Source organism: Melampsora larici-populina (assembly GCF_000204055.1).
Source record: "Melampsora larici-populina 98AG31 unplaced genomic scaffold MELLAscaffold_5, whole genome shotgun sequence".
NCBI classification, from domain to species: domain Eukaryota; kingdom Fungi; phylum Basidiomycota; class Pucciniomycetes; order Pucciniales; family Melampsoraceae; genus Melampsora; species Melampsora laricis-populina.
Window position 1 is genome coordinate 2,508,568 of NW_006768769.1, and position 16,593 is coordinate 2,525,160.

At 35.7% G+C, this 16,593-nt stretch overlaps 5 protein-coding genes across 5 annotated transcripts; 2 read left to right on the top strand and 3 right to left on the bottom strand.

Annotated features, from left to right (window-relative positions):
- MELLADRAFT_115498 (uncharacterized protein) lies at window positions 1–1,609 on the top strand (the record flags this gene model as incomplete). Its single annotated transcript, XM_007406034.1, has 5 exons — window positions 1–320; window positions 430–740; window positions 821–977; window positions 1,062–1,153; window positions 1,235–1,609. 5 exons carry the CDS (start codon window positions 61–63, stop codon window positions 1,273–1,275), a joined length of 861 nt encoding a protein of 286 aa, XP_007406096.1.
- A 721-nt stretch (window positions 1,610–2,330) lies between these two features.
- On the bottom strand, window positions 2,331–3,337 carry MELLADRAFT_33751 (uncharacterized protein; the record flags this gene model as incomplete). Its single annotated transcript, XM_007406055.1, has 5 exons — window positions 2,331–2,419; window positions 2,529–2,631; window positions 2,744–2,858; window positions 2,966–3,174; window positions 3,290–3,337. The coding sequence occupies 5 exons, from the start codon at window positions 3,335–3,337 to the stop codon at window positions 2,331–2,333; spliced, it is 564 nt and encodes a 187-aa protein (XP_007406117.1).
- Window positions 3,338–3,965: 628 nt separating this feature from the next.
- Window positions 3,966–8,540, bottom strand: MELLADRAFT_115499 (uncharacterized protein; the record flags this gene model as incomplete). Its single annotated transcript, XM_007406054.1, has 21 exons — window positions 3,966–4,412; window positions 4,513–4,669; window positions 4,739–4,814; window positions 4,877–4,916; window positions 5,022–5,054; window positions 5,127–5,164; window positions 5,245–5,347; window positions 5,410–5,539; window positions 5,606–5,621; window positions 5,686–5,808; window positions 5,882–5,928; window positions 6,027–6,128; window positions 6,226–6,258; window positions 6,336–6,493; window positions 6,580–6,604; window positions 6,675–6,721; window positions 6,789–6,833; window positions 6,914–6,966; window positions 7,072–7,294; window positions 7,397–7,498; window positions 7,742–8,540. 21 exons carry the CDS (start codon window positions 7,910–7,912, stop codon window positions 4,170–4,172), a joined length of 1,965 nt encoding a protein of 654 aa, XP_007406116.1.
- Window positions 8,541–9,148: 608 nt separating this feature from the next.
- On the bottom strand, window positions 9,149–13,049 carry MELLADRAFT_103324 (uncharacterized protein; the record flags this gene model as incomplete). Its single annotated transcript, XM_007406053.1, has 6 exons — window positions 9,149–9,252; window positions 10,397–10,580; window positions 10,677–11,779; window positions 11,864–12,215; window positions 12,303–12,678; window positions 13,045–13,049. 6 exons carry the CDS (start codon window positions 13,047–13,049, stop codon window positions 9,149–9,151), a joined length of 2,124 nt encoding a protein of 707 aa, XP_007406115.1.
- A 2,295-nt stretch (window positions 13,050–15,344) lies between these two features.
- MELLADRAFT_76896 (uncharacterized protein) lies at window positions 15,345–16,593 on the top strand (the record flags this gene model as incomplete). Its single annotated transcript, XM_007406035.1, has 3 exons — window positions 15,345–15,733; window positions 15,811–15,869; window positions 15,966–16,593. 3 exons carry the CDS (start codon window positions 15,515–15,517, stop codon window positions 16,285–16,287), a joined length of 600 nt encoding a protein of 199 aa, XP_007406097.1.

Here is a 16,593-nt window from a genome sequence, read left to right on the forward strand (position 1 = left end):
AGTCATTTCAACACTCAATCACATCCAACTTCAATCTCATCAAACCCTCCCCAAACAAAAATGTCACCAAACCCTTACCCCATCCCACCTCCATCTTACGCTGATCCCATCAACAAATCATCAGATCAAGAACCTTTATTATCTCCAAGTAATCCATCTAAACATCAAAACCCTTCAAGTTGGTCAGGTCATCAAACTTTAAGAAATTCAAATTGGAATCATGAAGCTCAAGAATCGGGATTATCAGATGATTTCTTTATTGGAGTCACTGTTTCTCAAGCTACTATTGAGATTCGAATGGCATTTATTCGAAAAGTCTAGTTTTGAGCCCATTTCATGACTTCTTTTTCTTCTTCATTGACAATACCAAAACTATCATCAAGTTCTTTACTGACCATTTGATTTTTGGTTTTTTTTCTTTGATGATAGTTCGATTTTATTCTTACAAATCGCTGCTACTACTCTAGTCGGAAGTTTGATGAGATTAGATATCTGTAGATCATTCTTATTATCTCATACTTGGACTATCTTTATTCCTTTAGTTGGAGCTTTGATTAGCATGCTCTTTCTTTATGTCAAACGTCATTCGTCACCTGCGAATTTGATCTTACTCAGTTTATTTACTGTCTTAGAAGCTATGGGAGTGGGTGCAGCTGTGGCGTTTGTTAATACGATTGTCGTCTTACAAGCATTGTGTCTTACTGGATTAGTCTTTATTGGTTTGACGGTCTATACTCTACGTAAGTATTTTTGAACGGCTTCTGTCGAATGAACTATGACTTGACTACATATTTATACTCTTTTCTTTTTTTGTTCGTAGAAACTAAACGTGATTTTAGTGGATGGGCTCCTTACCTTAGTACAGCCCTCATGGTGATGTTCTTTTCATCCTTCATCACCGTCTTCTTTCCATACAGTAGTACTATCGATATGATCTACTCGGGATTCGGAACGTTACTCTTTTCAGCCTACATTGTGTAAGCAGTTTTAGATCTGACAATCTCTATGATCAGTTGGATTTGACTCCTTTTTTTGTTTGTTTATTACTATTTCCGGTTCAGGTTTGATACTCAAATGATGTGTAAACACTTGAGTCCTGATGATTGGGTAGTAGCTTGTGTCTCACTCTATCTCGATGCTGTGAACTTGTTCCGTGAGTGTTTTTAGATATCTCTTTACTAATTTCAAAAAGCTTTTGTCTGATGACTGTATTTTATTTGGTTGTTGTTCAAAGTTAACATCGTTCGAGTCTTATCTCAAATGCAAGAACGTTAGATCATTGTTTGTTTCTGACCACAAGATGATGTGTTGAAGACTGTTTTTTTCTTCTTTTTTTTCTTATCATCATCATATACAAAACCTCAGTATAAAAAAAACTTAATTCAAATTTCAACTTTTTTTGGCTCTTTACTATTAGGAAGGATTGAGTTGATTGTTCATTACTGCTTAGTCTTCATCCTTTTGTTAACCGGTATCAGAGAAAAACAAGACAAATCGATTGGTTTGATCTATTCTCCTTTTTTTGGTATTGATTGATCTTATTTACTTCTTTTGTTGTATCACTCCATGTTTGATTTCCAATATATATGTTTCTTTTGCTGAAGTTGTGTCATAGTGAGTTGATAGTCATGAGAAACAGAATCAATTGGGGACTCAGATTGATTTTGCTTTCTTAGATGATGATAAGATAGGAGAGTGCTTCTATGTAGTATAAAGAACAGGTTAAAATGAATGCCATTCATTGCCATGGCAAGTGTTCAAAGATGCTTGCTTCATGTTTCTTGTGCTGTTTACCACCTTCTTTACCATTAGGTTATTTGATGAGGATGCCCTTTCCCTGTAGAGGTTCTTATCTCTGAACTCTTGTTTCACTTCCAGTTACATCATAATCATCCATTATGAATCTACTCATATTGGTCAACAGGGTCCCACCTGTCTCTTCCTCTTTCCTATCTGCATATATGTTTAGTCCTCCGCGCCATAAAGAGCCTCTTTAGTCCCTCTTGAAAAAATTGTTTCATCTGAATTTCTACTCCATTCACAAGTCTTACATGTTTTTTTATCAATTACAAAGCTCTAGGCCCTAGTTCTGGTAAACCTACTCTTGGTGAGTTTACAACTCTTCATCTCCTAAAATCATTCTCTAATTATAATGGGTGATCCATAGCTGGTAAACAGATCCTCATTTTTTTTTGATGTTGATTGATAAGTATAAAAGAGATAATGCACAATATAGTTCAACAAATCAAATGAGTAACAAAATAAAAAAAAAGATGAATGAGATTTTATGAGATTTCTTTTTGTTTAATGGTATGGTAAAATTCTTTAAATTAAACTGGTTGAAATCTTGCATAATATCCTTTGGTTTTAGATTCCATTAACTCTGGTGTACCTTCTGGTAAATCAGATTGCCATTGACCTAAAAAAGAAAAGAAAAGAAAAGAAAAGAAAGTTTTGGTTTTTTAAGTTAATGATCATGAAGTGAGATTTTGAAAAACTACTACTGGGAACAAAAGGTTAAGACTAACCAGGTGAACCAGAGTAGTAAGACATAGAAGCTATCACAGTACCAGGAGGAATGATCGTATTATCTGCAATCGTTACACAATCTTTTATAATCGAAAACCTACCCTAAAAAGTTAAAGAAAACCATTTCAAATAGATTGAAGATCAGTGTCTAGACTAAAGAAACATCAATGAAGATGGATTTTGAAAGAAAAGTGATGAATAGATGATAATTTACGATTACACAATTTTTTCCTATGTTCACTAGATTACCTATACTTGCTGCTTCTATAACTGAATCTGATCCGATATGAACATGATCACCAATCTTCATTGGATAATAAGAAAACACTCTATTTTAAATCCAAAAAAAAACAGAAACCATCAAATTAGAATGTCGAAACTGAAAAAGAAAAACCCTTCGATGATTATTTTTTTGTTTTTGGTTTGATAGATTTACCCTTTATAAGTTTTATAAGGAGGTCTAATCACTGATCTTTCACCTAATAAACAAAACTTTCCAATTCCAATCACTACAGAATTACCTACACCTGATCTTCTTAAATCTCCTCTGATCACTACTTGATGTTGTATTATTGTTTTACCTCCTAAGATTATATTTTGTGATCCTGAAATTAATGCTTTTCTTGATACTTTATTTCCTGTATCCTTTAAAATCAAAAAAATATAACCATTTCATAAAAGAAAACGAATGTTTTTTGTAGTGAGGTTTGGGTTTGGAAAATTTGAGGTCAATGGGGTAGAGTTGGTTTGAGTTACTTACGGTTTCGATGTAGGCTGATTTATCGTATTGTACTATTGGTCCACTCATCTCTTTCTGGTTTTATCAATCTTGAATTTGAATGGTTCGAAGATCGAGTTGGTGTTGATCGGGAACTTGAAGTGATTCGATTCTTGTTGAGTTCTTTGATTTACATTTTGAGGATTTGAGACTGAACTGAATTCAAATTCCACTCGATTTACAACATCTGAACAGAATCCTCGGATACTTCAATCAAGTCGGATATCTTGATGTGTCCACTCCAGAAATGACCAGCAACTTCAAGCTTTCTTTCACAGTTCAAGTGGTCAGGATTTGATTTTCACATTTTGTTCAGTAGGCTATATACATATACACATCTTTCATGAAATGAAGTCATGAGAAGAGGAAACAAGACGGGGTAGAAACACTTCATCCAACATATCGAGTGCATATACCTAAATACACTACCAAAAGCTTGATTGATTCAATAGAAAGATTATGAGACACGATAAATTTTTATGTCAGTTTTTTCCATCAAAATCGTGAACTTGATTATGTTGGAGGCATATTGAGTATATCACTGAAATTCATCAAAAGTCTATAAACCTTTATTCGTATTTTTTTCAAATCTGTTAGTGTGTGCGCGTAGACGTGCTACCCAGAATTTTACACGGTGATATGGATATTCTTTTAGAATGACTGTATAAGGGTTTATAGGTTGCTTCATAAGTATAAAAGTTCAAGAAGAAATTTGTTAAGAAAAAAACAAAACAAGCAGAACCCATTGATCTACTCCAACAATTCGAAAAAAAAATTGCATGACATTAAATTGTTAAGTAAGAAAAAAGCATTCGATTAGATTTCCCAAACAAGATTTTCTTTCTTGTTGATATGAGTCTTTTCAAGCGCAATATTTTGTAAAGCAAGCTTCACATTGAGGTGTCCTTGGAATTCCATCACGTTGGTTTTGTCTATCGATCAAACCACATGCAATACATGTTGGCCAACGTGGTTCTTGTAGTTCTCCAACTCGATCAATTGCTTCTGCTAAATCACCTGAAAGAAAGTTATCGACTGTATTCTTTCCTCTTCCTTGTGTTGCAATGGCGAATCCATTAGCTAAAAATCCTTCAATTTCGGCTGGCTAAAGGATTAAGTAATCCATCACCCCCCCAAAAAATGTAAACTTGATTAGGAAATCGATCGAGTTACTAAATGAATTGGAAATAGAAAGTTTGACAAACGGTATATGAAGCATGAACAGTTGATACATCTGTTTCTGCTACAATGTAATAATTTGGAAAATAGATCACGAGTGGTGCCGAAGTTTCATTACAACCGAATAAAGAAGGTCTTTGATGTAAACCTCGAGCTGTGAACTCTCTACTGGCGTCTGGAATTCTAATTTTTGCAAATCAAGACATCAGTAAAGATCATGGAGTTAGATTTTATGATTGATTTGTTGCTTACTTTGGAAAGCTGTAGCCTTGATAATCGGGTAATGTTGTTTTTAAATATGTCATGTAGAGTGAGGTTCCATTGGCATCTATAAGATTCAAGACTCGGAGTTAGTTGTAAACATCTTGAAGGATGATCCAAATCACTTACATCCTTGTGCATCAATTGTTTTTCCAAGTCCATCAGCTTGCTATACACATCAAGATAAGTGATAACACATAGAACCACAACGCAGTATGAAGTTTTTCATCAGCAATAACTTTTGATGAGGTTCTTGAATGATTTGGAAACTCACCGCGTCAACGGCAAAGATCACATCGAGGTTTCTCTAATAAATCAGAAAAACAGAATTCAACTTTTGATTCTAAGTTGATTGAAACTTTGAATTCATCAGACGTACCGCAGGTTGGATCATAGGCCACAATGGCATATTTTCACCTATGAAACACTCATCACTGTCGTCAATATATATCCAAACAAAATGAAAATCTTCATCAGATCTTAAATCTTTAAATTACCTCCTAATCCACCATCTGCAAGATACAAAAGTGAATCTTTCCCATCCGGAAACCCACTTGAGGGTCCAAATCCGATTCCAAGTCCATTGAAAGGATTCAGGACCTAAGAAAGAAAGTCTTCAGACATCTATGGATCAAGTTTCGAAACGTCTTGTGACTACTTACGAGTGCTTCATCATACATATGATCCGTGAAATAGTAATAGAGGCCAGCTATGAGCCTTTTAATGAGAGGCATCTGTTCGTTGGGTGCGAAAGGTTCGCTCAAGATGTTTGATGAAGCTCCCATCACAAATCTAAGAAGAGATCATATGTATTTGAGTTATGATCTCGAAGATCTTATACGATCTAGAACTACTTACGCAGCATTATCAAAACCTGTTGAGAAAATGTGAGTTGACACTTTTCCACAGATTTATTAAATATGACTGTTAAAACTCACCATTGACACAATCTGCATGAGGTGGTACATTCCCATTGAACATACTTGTTCCTAGGTAATCGATTGGAATAAATGCATTCAAAGAAGGATGCCAAACTCCGAATTCTTCAGGAGTAAACTCATCTGACCAATCAAAAAAAGAGCTTAAAGTCAGCTTCAACTCATCTTTTAATATTCTCAACTCCTTTCGACTCACATATCGGAGTTTCGAGAGTGATTGAGCTTGTTCCCTTGTTCCCTCGGCTTTCATGAATTATAATTCGGGTCTTATATCAGTCATCTGTAAGATCTTCTGCTCAACGAGATCAAGATGAATAAATTGAGTATATCAAAAGACTAACCTAGTAGCTACGATGATAGGATAAGGTGCATCGTAATTTTGAAAAGCAGAAACGTTTCTAATCGAACTGAAAAGAACACTTTCACCATAATTCGGAGCATTCCTAAAAAATTGGTTAACAAAGATCGAAATTTAGAAATTCACAACAAAATCAAAATCTAGGATATATTTTAGAAAAAGATTAATACGTTTCAACTTACACAAAATGTTTTCCAACCATCAATGCCCAAACACTAAACTCAATCAAAATCAGTGATTATCCAAAAAAAAACACCATTCATCATCAATCAAGAAAATCTTCATGACTAACTCAATCAGACTAGCAGGAAAGCCAGCATCAGCTTTTTGTCTTGCAATCTTAACAGCAGGTGGGTATTTCTTAATCGTTTGCCAATCAAATGGTTGATTATCTTGAGTTAAATGCCAAGATTGAATTAATTCAGGTATGATTGGAAAATCACTTGTCGCCTATATTTTTTTAATCAAAGTTTTTTGTCAAATTTCATCTTCTTTTATTGAAATTTCGATTAATCTTTTATTGTTAATTTTCTTACCCATGATCCAGTAAACCAAGATCCTCTATGGAACGATAAAAATTCATAAGATATTCTTGGTTTCATTGTACTCAGATGATAAGATTTTTACTTACCCAGATAGTCCAGCCACATAGTTCATCAGTTGCATGATCCCTCCAGTCTAATATCGAACATGATTTTCAAAGTCAATTCTTTAAACAAAATGGATCAGAATCAAAAGAACGTACCCCTGCTTGCATGGCTTCAGGATTTCGAGCGTCGAATGTATGAACCTTTTGAGGATGGTAAGAAAATGAAATTCGTAAATGTCTTTTCCGTTATCTTTCTGATCTTTGAGTTCTGAATGACATACTATACTAGCTCCAAGTAGTGCTGCCCTCGGTCCACCTCCCGACAAGGCTATTCCTGTTTTCTCATAAAAAAATATAGTGATTAGAAAAGAGATAAGTAATTCTTTTTGATTCTTCATTCAATCTTTCATGAATTCCAATTTTAATAATTTGAGCATACCTATATTAGGTAAATTAAATCCTGCCTTAGCTCCCTCTTTCTCTGCTCTTTTCAAGAACTCATCTATACTAAAATCAGTTAAATTTGCACCCGATAAATATCTTCTCCAATGTGGTATAGATTTAGATGTTCTTTGTCTTATATATTCAGCTTCTTTATCTGCAAGTGGTCCGATCCTATCTGGTAGTCTAACATGTAGGTTACGAGGACATGGTACCCATACCTATTTTCACCAGAACCAGAAAAACAGTTTTCAGAATCAAGATAAAGTACTTCACTTTACTTTCTCTTAAACAATTCATTTCTTGAGGGCAGAATCACTTACAGGTGCATATCCACCACTAGGAGAATCACGCAAAGCTGGTTTACGTTTTTGAAGTAAATGTGTCCTAGTTGATCCAAGACCGAGTGGATAATAAAAGATAACCTGAAGAATGATAAAGATAAAAAGAGTGATCATGATGAAAAGAATCCCAAGGTAATAAATCAAACGAGAGATTAAACGTTTAACAAAAGTGGTTCGGTTTAAAGCAATCCTTAGAGTACCTTTGGGTATCATCACTTTAGTATGATTTTTAGTCAACAAAATACCATATATGTATTACTAGACTGAGACTCTCTTTTGACTGATTTTCTTGATTTCAATCACTTGACAGAATCAGAGACACACTAAAATGACTTGTAACGTCACCCTAGAATCTCCTTTTGGATGAGTATTCAGAGCAAGTTTAGAAGGGAAAAACCAAAGCAGTGGATATTGACGAGATCCCAGTGTGTGCGGGTAGTTTTTTTTCATCGCAGTTTTCAAAGGAGAAAGTTTAGAAAGCGTCCATTGAGACATCTCCTACAGATCATGAAGCAGATGGAATCGAAGTTGTAACTTGCTCCGGAAGAATATACAATTAAACCACTGGTAGAGTTGGTGTTTGACTCTGCTACATAGCTCGATGAAAATGAAAACCGAGACGATAATATAATGTTGTGTTTCAGAACACGAAAACATCGCAATAACGACTTGTCCGAACGACATGTATTTATATATCTTTTGCAGTCGAACGAGGTGAAAGCTTCAAGGATGTCCACCTTTCATATGACTCAGCATTCATAGAGAATCCAAACAAGCCGAACCGAATTGAGAGACTCTTCGAATCAGTCAGAATTGATCAAGATAAATAATCCAGCCAAGTATAATTCTTGACGTGATCTTTTGTTGTTGTCCTCCAGCGAGTCGAAGGTTATCAAAATCAAAATCAAATCTTCTTCAAATCACATCAACCGATAACCCCCAAGAGCCATCCCGGTCCGTAACCCACTTGAGACCAATCCACCAACTCTGATGCAAGTTTTCGTTAATCCAAAGACGAGAAAATTATCCAATATTTTATCCAAGAAGCCAAAGAGAAGTTATTTAATAAAAACTGAGAAATTAATGAAACCGTTGATACTTGTGTGGCGATGATAAGAGAGATACATAGGGGATGAAGGAGGCCATTCAAGCAATCCAAAAGGCTTCCTTCAATTATCAAAAAGATGTACCTTTGATAAGCCATGACCTCTCTGTGAAATGAGGAGGGTAGTATGGGTTTGGACAGAGAAACAGATCAAAAGCCATGTTTACCATGTTTACCATCAGGCTTCAAGTTCAACTTTCAAAGGAATCAATGATTTCTAGAGAATGATTTTCAGTTCAAAACTATGTAATAATAACTTCTCTTTGTGAAAGTTGTTGTTGTGACTAAAGAATAAAAGATTAACCCGTCCCAAAGGGCCCAGGCTCAGATGAGGAAACGAAAAATCAATCAAGCTTGAGATTGTAAGTTCAAACAAAAACAAAGATCTCATTCTGATCATTGACATCAAAAAGAAAAATCTGACACCTAATGGATTTCATTATTTTAGTTTTTTAAAATGTCAGGTTAAACCTTTCTACCTTTAAAATACTCTCTCAAAACACTACCCTTACTTTCAAATTGATTATCAGTCTACATATTTCTAAAGATCATGCATCATTAGATCATACATCACCTAAATAATACTGCAGCCAAACTCTTTGTTTTTTAAAAAAATCTAATCTTAATCAAAATCCAACCCATAAGTTACCACCATCATTATCACCATCATCATTAATATTGTTATTATCATCATTACTATTATCATCATTATCATTATTCATAATTTTAACTTGTATAAAACATAAACAAACAACATGATCAACCAATTTGAAAAAAACCCATAACAAACAAACTCAACCAAAACTCTTCATCCTCAACATATTAACTCCCCCCTAGTTTTTCTTTGAGAAAAATAAACAAACATCAAAATAAAACAACTTCTTCACGATTTACCCTACCCTTTTTAAGAAACCTAAAAAACAACTAACACTCAACATGAAAAAAACTCAACATAAAAAAACTCATCAAAAACACCACATCAAAAACACCACATCAAAATCCATAAAATCCAAATAAAAAAATTACAATCACAAAGCCAAACCCACACACACACATAAAGACTCCATAAATAATAACTACTAAGAAAAAACCCCATTGTTTTGATTATTAAAAAAACTCAACTCAAGAAAAACCAAAAACCAAAAAAAAAATCCATAACTATAACCATTCTTCATCTTCATCTTTATATATTATACACTGTACAATCAAAAAAAAACCTCACAACCAAAGAAACCAACCAGAACCAATAAAACCAAACAAAACCAAAAAAAAAACTTGATAATTTTTGAATCTTTCTTCTTCTTCTTCATTTGAAAAAACCCCAAGAAAAAGAAACCAACCTCCAACCTCCAACCTCCAACCTCCAACACCCACAAAAAAAGTGAAAAATTGAAAAATTAAAAGCCGTTTCCCTCAACCAATATCCTTGCTATCTATCTATCTCTATTTCTTTCTTTCAAAAAAATAATAATAAGTTTTCTTATGATTCTTTTGTTTCAAAAAAAAAGATCAATACACAAACCCTCCCCCCAAACAAAAGTCGTGAAAAAAGCAATCAGAACCCGTACAAATTCATTAAAGATCTTCTTCTTCTTCTTCTTGTTCATAATCCATTAATCCTTCTACGTCTTCTATACCTTCTCGAGCCGTATCCTGTTCAATTTCAATCCCATGTCCGTCCTCTTCATCGTCATGTTCCTCGTCCTCCTCCTCCTCTTCTTCTTGTTCCTCATCCTCTTCCTCCTCTTCATCTTCTTCATCCTCTTCATCCCGTTCCTCCTCCTCCTCCTCATCATCTTCATCATCATCATCCTCATTCCCAGCTTCCCACATCCTTCTCTCAGCTTCTCTCAAATGAAGATCATCTCCCTCACTCTCCTCATCCTCATCTTCCAAGCCCATCCTCTGATCTCTCAACTCGATCAACTCTCTCAACGAAGGTGGTAAGTCTCCACAATCGACTCTTAACCTTCTACAGGTTCGTTCTAATAACTTATCTAATTCCCACCAATTATCTTCATTAGTTGCAAACTTTCGATGTTTACGTGTGATCACATGCTATTTTACCAAACCAAATTTCCGTCATTCAATTCATTAGTCATTCATTTTCGAAAAATCTCATTCAAAGCAAAGAAAATCTCTTCTTCACTCAACTCGTTTAAAATCTCCATACTTTGTTCTACAATTCTCACAATACCCAGCCTTAGCTTCTTCTTCTCCCACCAAATTACTCAAATCCAAAAGCTCAAATCCTTCTCCCAACTTATCTCTAACACCTAATCCTTTCCTACCACCTCTCCTTCTTCTACTCTCTTGATTCTTATTCGTACACCCAATCCCATCAGTTTGTTTCTTTTGTTCTAAAAGTGCTTGATCTAAACTTTGACATCGTTTTAAATTCTTTTCTCCTCCTCCAACCAACTGATTTTCCTTCTTTAAATTATCAAGAATCTTAAACGTAGGTCTTTTAACCAACTCATTTAACCTTTTATCCACCAAAAAATTCGATTGATAAGCCAATGAAGATCTAGTCGATGGTGTATTAGTAGAAGTGATCGTCACACTATTTCCAGATGCACCTAAGAATACCTTTCCAGGTCCTCTTTGATGTTCTAGAGCAGTGATGTTCACTAAGTCTGGATACAATCCTTCTTGATGGTTCGCTTTCGAATGAGTAGGGTTAAGTTGAACGGTTTGTTTTCGTTGTAAGATGTTCATACTCATCGTTCTACGTAATGATTGGGTAGGTTGTGAGGTTGGAATCGAAAGATAATCTCGATTCTGGTTTGGATTAGGGGTTCGATTAGGATTATCTTCAAGATTCGAATTCGTATTGGATTCTTTAAACCGTTCTTCAAACATTTGTTTGATCCTTAAATGAACATGATTCAAAGAATGTTTAGAATTATATTTACTAAAAGCCGATTTGCCTTCAGTTCCACCAAACAAAACTGGCCAAGTCTGATTAGAAGTCGAAGCGGAAGTGGAAGTAGAAGCAGAAGGATCTTTAACTTTCGATTTCGTGAATTCTTTAATGATGATCGGTTTGAATTCTTGATTAGAATCTTCTACTAGAATAAAATTAGATTGTTTTGAAAAATAATGATAATCTGATCGAATCGAAATCGGATCTCGTTCATGTGTATGACCTTGTTGTGCTTCTTTAGCTAAGAGGGATGGTAAGGATGGTTTCATTAATGGTAAGGGTTTCATAGGTGATCTTCTATCTTCTAATCTTTCAAGTACATTCCTCAGTTCTGTTTCCAAATTCCGAAAATCAAAATTAAAAAAAAATCAAAAAATCTTTCAAATCCATCAAATTGACTTTTAGTTCAACTTACTTTCAGTTCTCCATATCTTGATTTTCATTTCAAGTGCTTTTCTCATAAACGGATCGATTTGAGGAGGATCAGTCAAGATACCATCTTTAGGATCCGGACTTACCAAATTCGGTTCAAGGATCCGTTTACTAGACCTTCTCGTCAACGGACCATTCTCTTTATTATTGAAATGTAAAGGATGTGAAGGATGAACATGAAGAGTTGAAGGTGAAGGTGATGGAACCGGTAGTTGATAAGCCGTGTTTCGTTTAATCGAATTCGTTACACTTGGTGAAAGGATAGGTAGGTTCACTGGGACTGGGATATTAGTGATCACGTGTGTGACGTCTTTAGAAAAGAATTGATCAACGCGCTTTAATTACGCCAAAAAAGAAAGAATCAAGTTAATTCAAGAATCCGGGAGGGGGGAAAGACGCGTCGAAAAGTTGATCAAACTTACAGCTCCCCATGATTCTAATTCGTTAGATAGTTCAGATTCGGTTTTCGAATCTAATCTATCAAGATAAAACACAAAGCTTTTGATCGCGACTCGATACTTTTCTTGCCATTGTAAAGTTTCACGTCTCAATTCATCTTTCACGCGTTGTTTGTCACGATTGAAGTGAGATCTTGAATCTTTTTCATTGATTAGGTTTGGTAAGGTATGATTTGTGATAGGAGTGATTGGTTTGGTTGTTAATGTAGTAGTAGTAGTAGTAGTAGTCGTAGGTGGTGGTGGTGGTAAGAATGATTGAGATTGTGATTTTGGTTGAGAATCAGGTGAATGGATTGAGAATGATTTTGGGTTTTGTTGGTTTTGATTTTGATGAGAAAGTCTAGTTCGTTTTGGTAAAGTGTTAATGATTAAGTTTAATGGTAATGATTCATGGTGATGATGATGATGATGATGATGATGATGATGATGATTAGGTCTTTTACCATTCAAGTTGAGTTCAGATTTGATGATAGACTGTAAAGTGAGTGAGTGATGGTTAGTTTGATTGGTTTGATTAGATTGTTTGATTTGATTTGACTTACCATTGAATTGTTGATTGGATCACTCATGATGGTTTAAAGAATCAACCTTCAACCTTCTGATTCGCTTCTTCTTCCTCTTCAAGTCAATTCAACAAAATTCAAATTGATTAACCCATACCTCTCTCATCCCATACATCACACACTTAACACATAAATCAACACACTTCATTTCATTTCAACTCAACTCAAAGAAAACCAATCAAAGTCAATCAAGATGTTAAGATTTCCAACTACGATTCCAATCAGACCATTAGAATTAGAAGAATTCAAACAATCTATCTTATCATCTCAATCTTCTAAATCTAATCAACCTCAATCAAATCAATCTCAAAAACCGTTAACTTTACCTTTACTTGATCAACAAATTCAATCTAAATCAAAATCTGAAAGAATCGGTTTATCTAAATAATCATTTTCATACAAGTTGGTTCATTTCGATTTTGATTTAATGTTTTCTTTGTCTTTGGATTGAGAATCTAATGACTTGCTTTTTTTTGGGGGGTTCTGATAAGAATTGAGTTCATCTAGTTGATCTATCCTTCAACTCTTTCTCTTCAAAACTCGTATACAGGATCTACTATCAATTCGTCCAATCTTATCTCTTTTAATCGATCTACATAACCAACTAGGAACCCAACAAACTTATCACATCTCAAGACCCTACATTCCAAGCCTCAACCAATCCTTCGATCTTCATTAAACCAAAAACTGGTCCAGACCCAAGAGCCTTTAACTTGCTCACCGATCACCCCTTTATTTTCTTTCGATCAGTATGGATCATTTATTAAACATCATTTCTTCAACACTGAGTAAACGATAAACAAATCCAAAGCGAAATCACGAAGATCATCACTTTTTGAACCCTATCTTCGGGTCTCTTATTTCACAAACAATCAATCAAAGTCATGATAAACTATAACCATCATGAATCTTCCAATGTGTTTTTGAAAAATTAAAGACCTGTGTAGAAAATGTAATAAGGAATTGGTTACTCTTGATTAAGGTTTTTTGGGGACTTGTTTGAGAAAGATGAATTGGTGAGCTTACTGAAAAATCAATGGTTTTGAGTTACTTTAAATGTTTCTTTTGAACTTGGGTTTTTACCTACCTACCAATTTCATAGATAGAGTGAAAGTCAAGACATTTGTGTAGAATAAATCATCTTGGTAATTTGTAGCTTGCAAAAAATCTGGTCAGGCGGTATGTATAGTGGATCTGATCCACACATAGTTTTGCACAATTTTCCCTGATGCAGAAATAGAATCATATGTACAAGCGACTGCAGTCACGACACAGACTCAGTGATGGCTCATTGCAGATGTGGATGTGCGTGCAGTGTGCGCTTCGTGACTTTGATCAACACATTTCTCATGATGTGATTGTGACTCTATTTCTGCCCCAGTGTTTATTGGTGAAGGTAGAATCCAAAGAGGTAAGTATCTTGAAGTGTGGATCCGATCCCATACGCGCTGACGTGAATATCTTTACGCGTTCAGACTCCATCATGATCGCGTCTTAAGTAAGAGTAGAAGTGATAAGTTCTCTTTACAGTGCCGCGACTGTTTTGCGCACGATCCACATCATGTGGCGTATTAACTCCTGAGTCCTGGAGTACTTGATCTCATGACTGCCGAATCCTTGATGCACGTAGCACAGCCACTTGGAAAGAGACACAGCTACATATGCATATATACATCACTTCTTGTATTTTCAGCCAAACAAATCATCACTGCCAATTACATACATACACAGCGTAAGGAACGCTTGGCGAGGCGTTGATACGGTCTCATGAATCAATCTTTCTAGTTGATCAAGTTTCAGACCAGTTCAGAGCGTTTTCTTCATCAAGAAAATGAACCATTACTTACCCTCGATCTGTTCTTTTAATGCACTCAAATCAGATCTAGAAAAAGAAGAGATTGTGATGAAGCAGAAAGTAAGCGAAATGTGGAATCTAGAAAGATAACGCGTTTCATTGGAATCCAGTCAGGATCCAAAAGTCTATCCTCATGAAATCGTCAACCTATACATCTACATCTTCCCACGACGTGATTTTTCAGACAAATCTTCACTTCCGGTAGAAGAACGCTCGTCCGTCGTAGGAAACACGTGGAAAGACGCGCCGAGCTCGAGAGCGAATAGTCACCGAAGAGTTAGTGGAATTCTACTCTTCGTTCTGATTTCAACTTAAAATCTGCCAATCTGTCTTTGATGAAAAACCTCTAGAACATGTCACATGGTCACGCACTTTAACGGGCCTATGTACACACGCGCTTACTCAACGGCATTTTAAAGGCAAGGTCTGTGCGTCATTCAGGCGATGATCTAAACTTTATTAACAAGATAGTCTGATTCTATACACACGCTTTGCGGTACCTTGACTGTTTTGACATACATACAACCAGTTTTGACTTGTTTTGACCTTAAAATTCACAACACTTAAAATCACTTTGACCTCGACTATATAATCCCTTCGTTTCCGTTTCTCGCCGACCTTTGTTCGTCTCACTTTTCATCAATTTAATAACCTATATAGTATAACCATAATCTTACCACTTCACTTCACTTCTACTCATCCTCACTCATCAACTAATTTTTTGACCCGTTCACAAACAAATCAATAGTCATTCCAAGATGTTTTCTTCAGCTGCTGCACTTTCCGCTTTCCTCCTCTTGCCTGCCGTCTTAGGTCAAAACCTTACGACCGACTCCTCTACCACCAGTAACACTACTACTACTACTACGTCTGGCACTCCTCCTTCCACCGCTACTGGAAGTGGAACGCCCTTTACGGTTCCAACTGTCACTGGTACGACTTGTGGTACGGCTCAACAAAACTTCAACCAGTGTGTGGTGAGTAGGATCTGCTTTTCTTCTTTCACTCGCATCACCTTGCTGATCATTCGCTTTTTGTTGTTCTTCTTCAACAGACCAAGGTCGGCAAGGATATCTCAAACTGTCCTCCTACCGATAACGTTTGTCTTTGCCAGTAAGTGTCGATCGCTTAGTTTCTTGTTACCTTTTGTGACATATGTCTCACGAATGTCTATACTAATGACTATATAACTTTTATTCTTCCGATCAGGACTTACGCTAACATTGCTGCTTGCTACAATGCTTGCCCTGATCTCCAAGACGGTGCTACCTATAAAGATCAATCATTGCAGTACTGTGCCACAGCCAAGATCTCACCACCTTCGGTTTACAACCAAACTTCACCAGTTGTTAACACTACCACCAGTACTACTCCTATGACCACCCCGGCTACCACTACGTCTACCAACACTAGCTCTTCTCCTGTTGCCTCTGCTAGCGCCTTTGCTCGTAGCTCAGATGCTTCGAGCTTTGGATTCTCTTCGGCTCTGTTCGGTATCACTACTGGTCTTTGTACTATTCTCTTTGTCTAAGAGATGATGGATCTGTTATCGTTCTTTTTCAAAGGCTTGATGATTCCCTTTTTGGAGGATTGTTCTTTTTGCGGTTTATTCATTCGTTTTATCTTTAATGATTTCAACTCTGAAGAATCTCTCAAGTTGGAATTTGGATTTGGCTCTCTTTCTTTGCTTTTCATTCTTGTGATTCTTTTTTTTTGCAACATATGGAAATCCTGCAATTATGTTTAAGATTATGATATTTTTTTATGTTCCCTTAGTATATGCCTCGTGAACTTTATTTATGCAATAATCTTTAAACTCGTTGATTTCCTTCTTTTT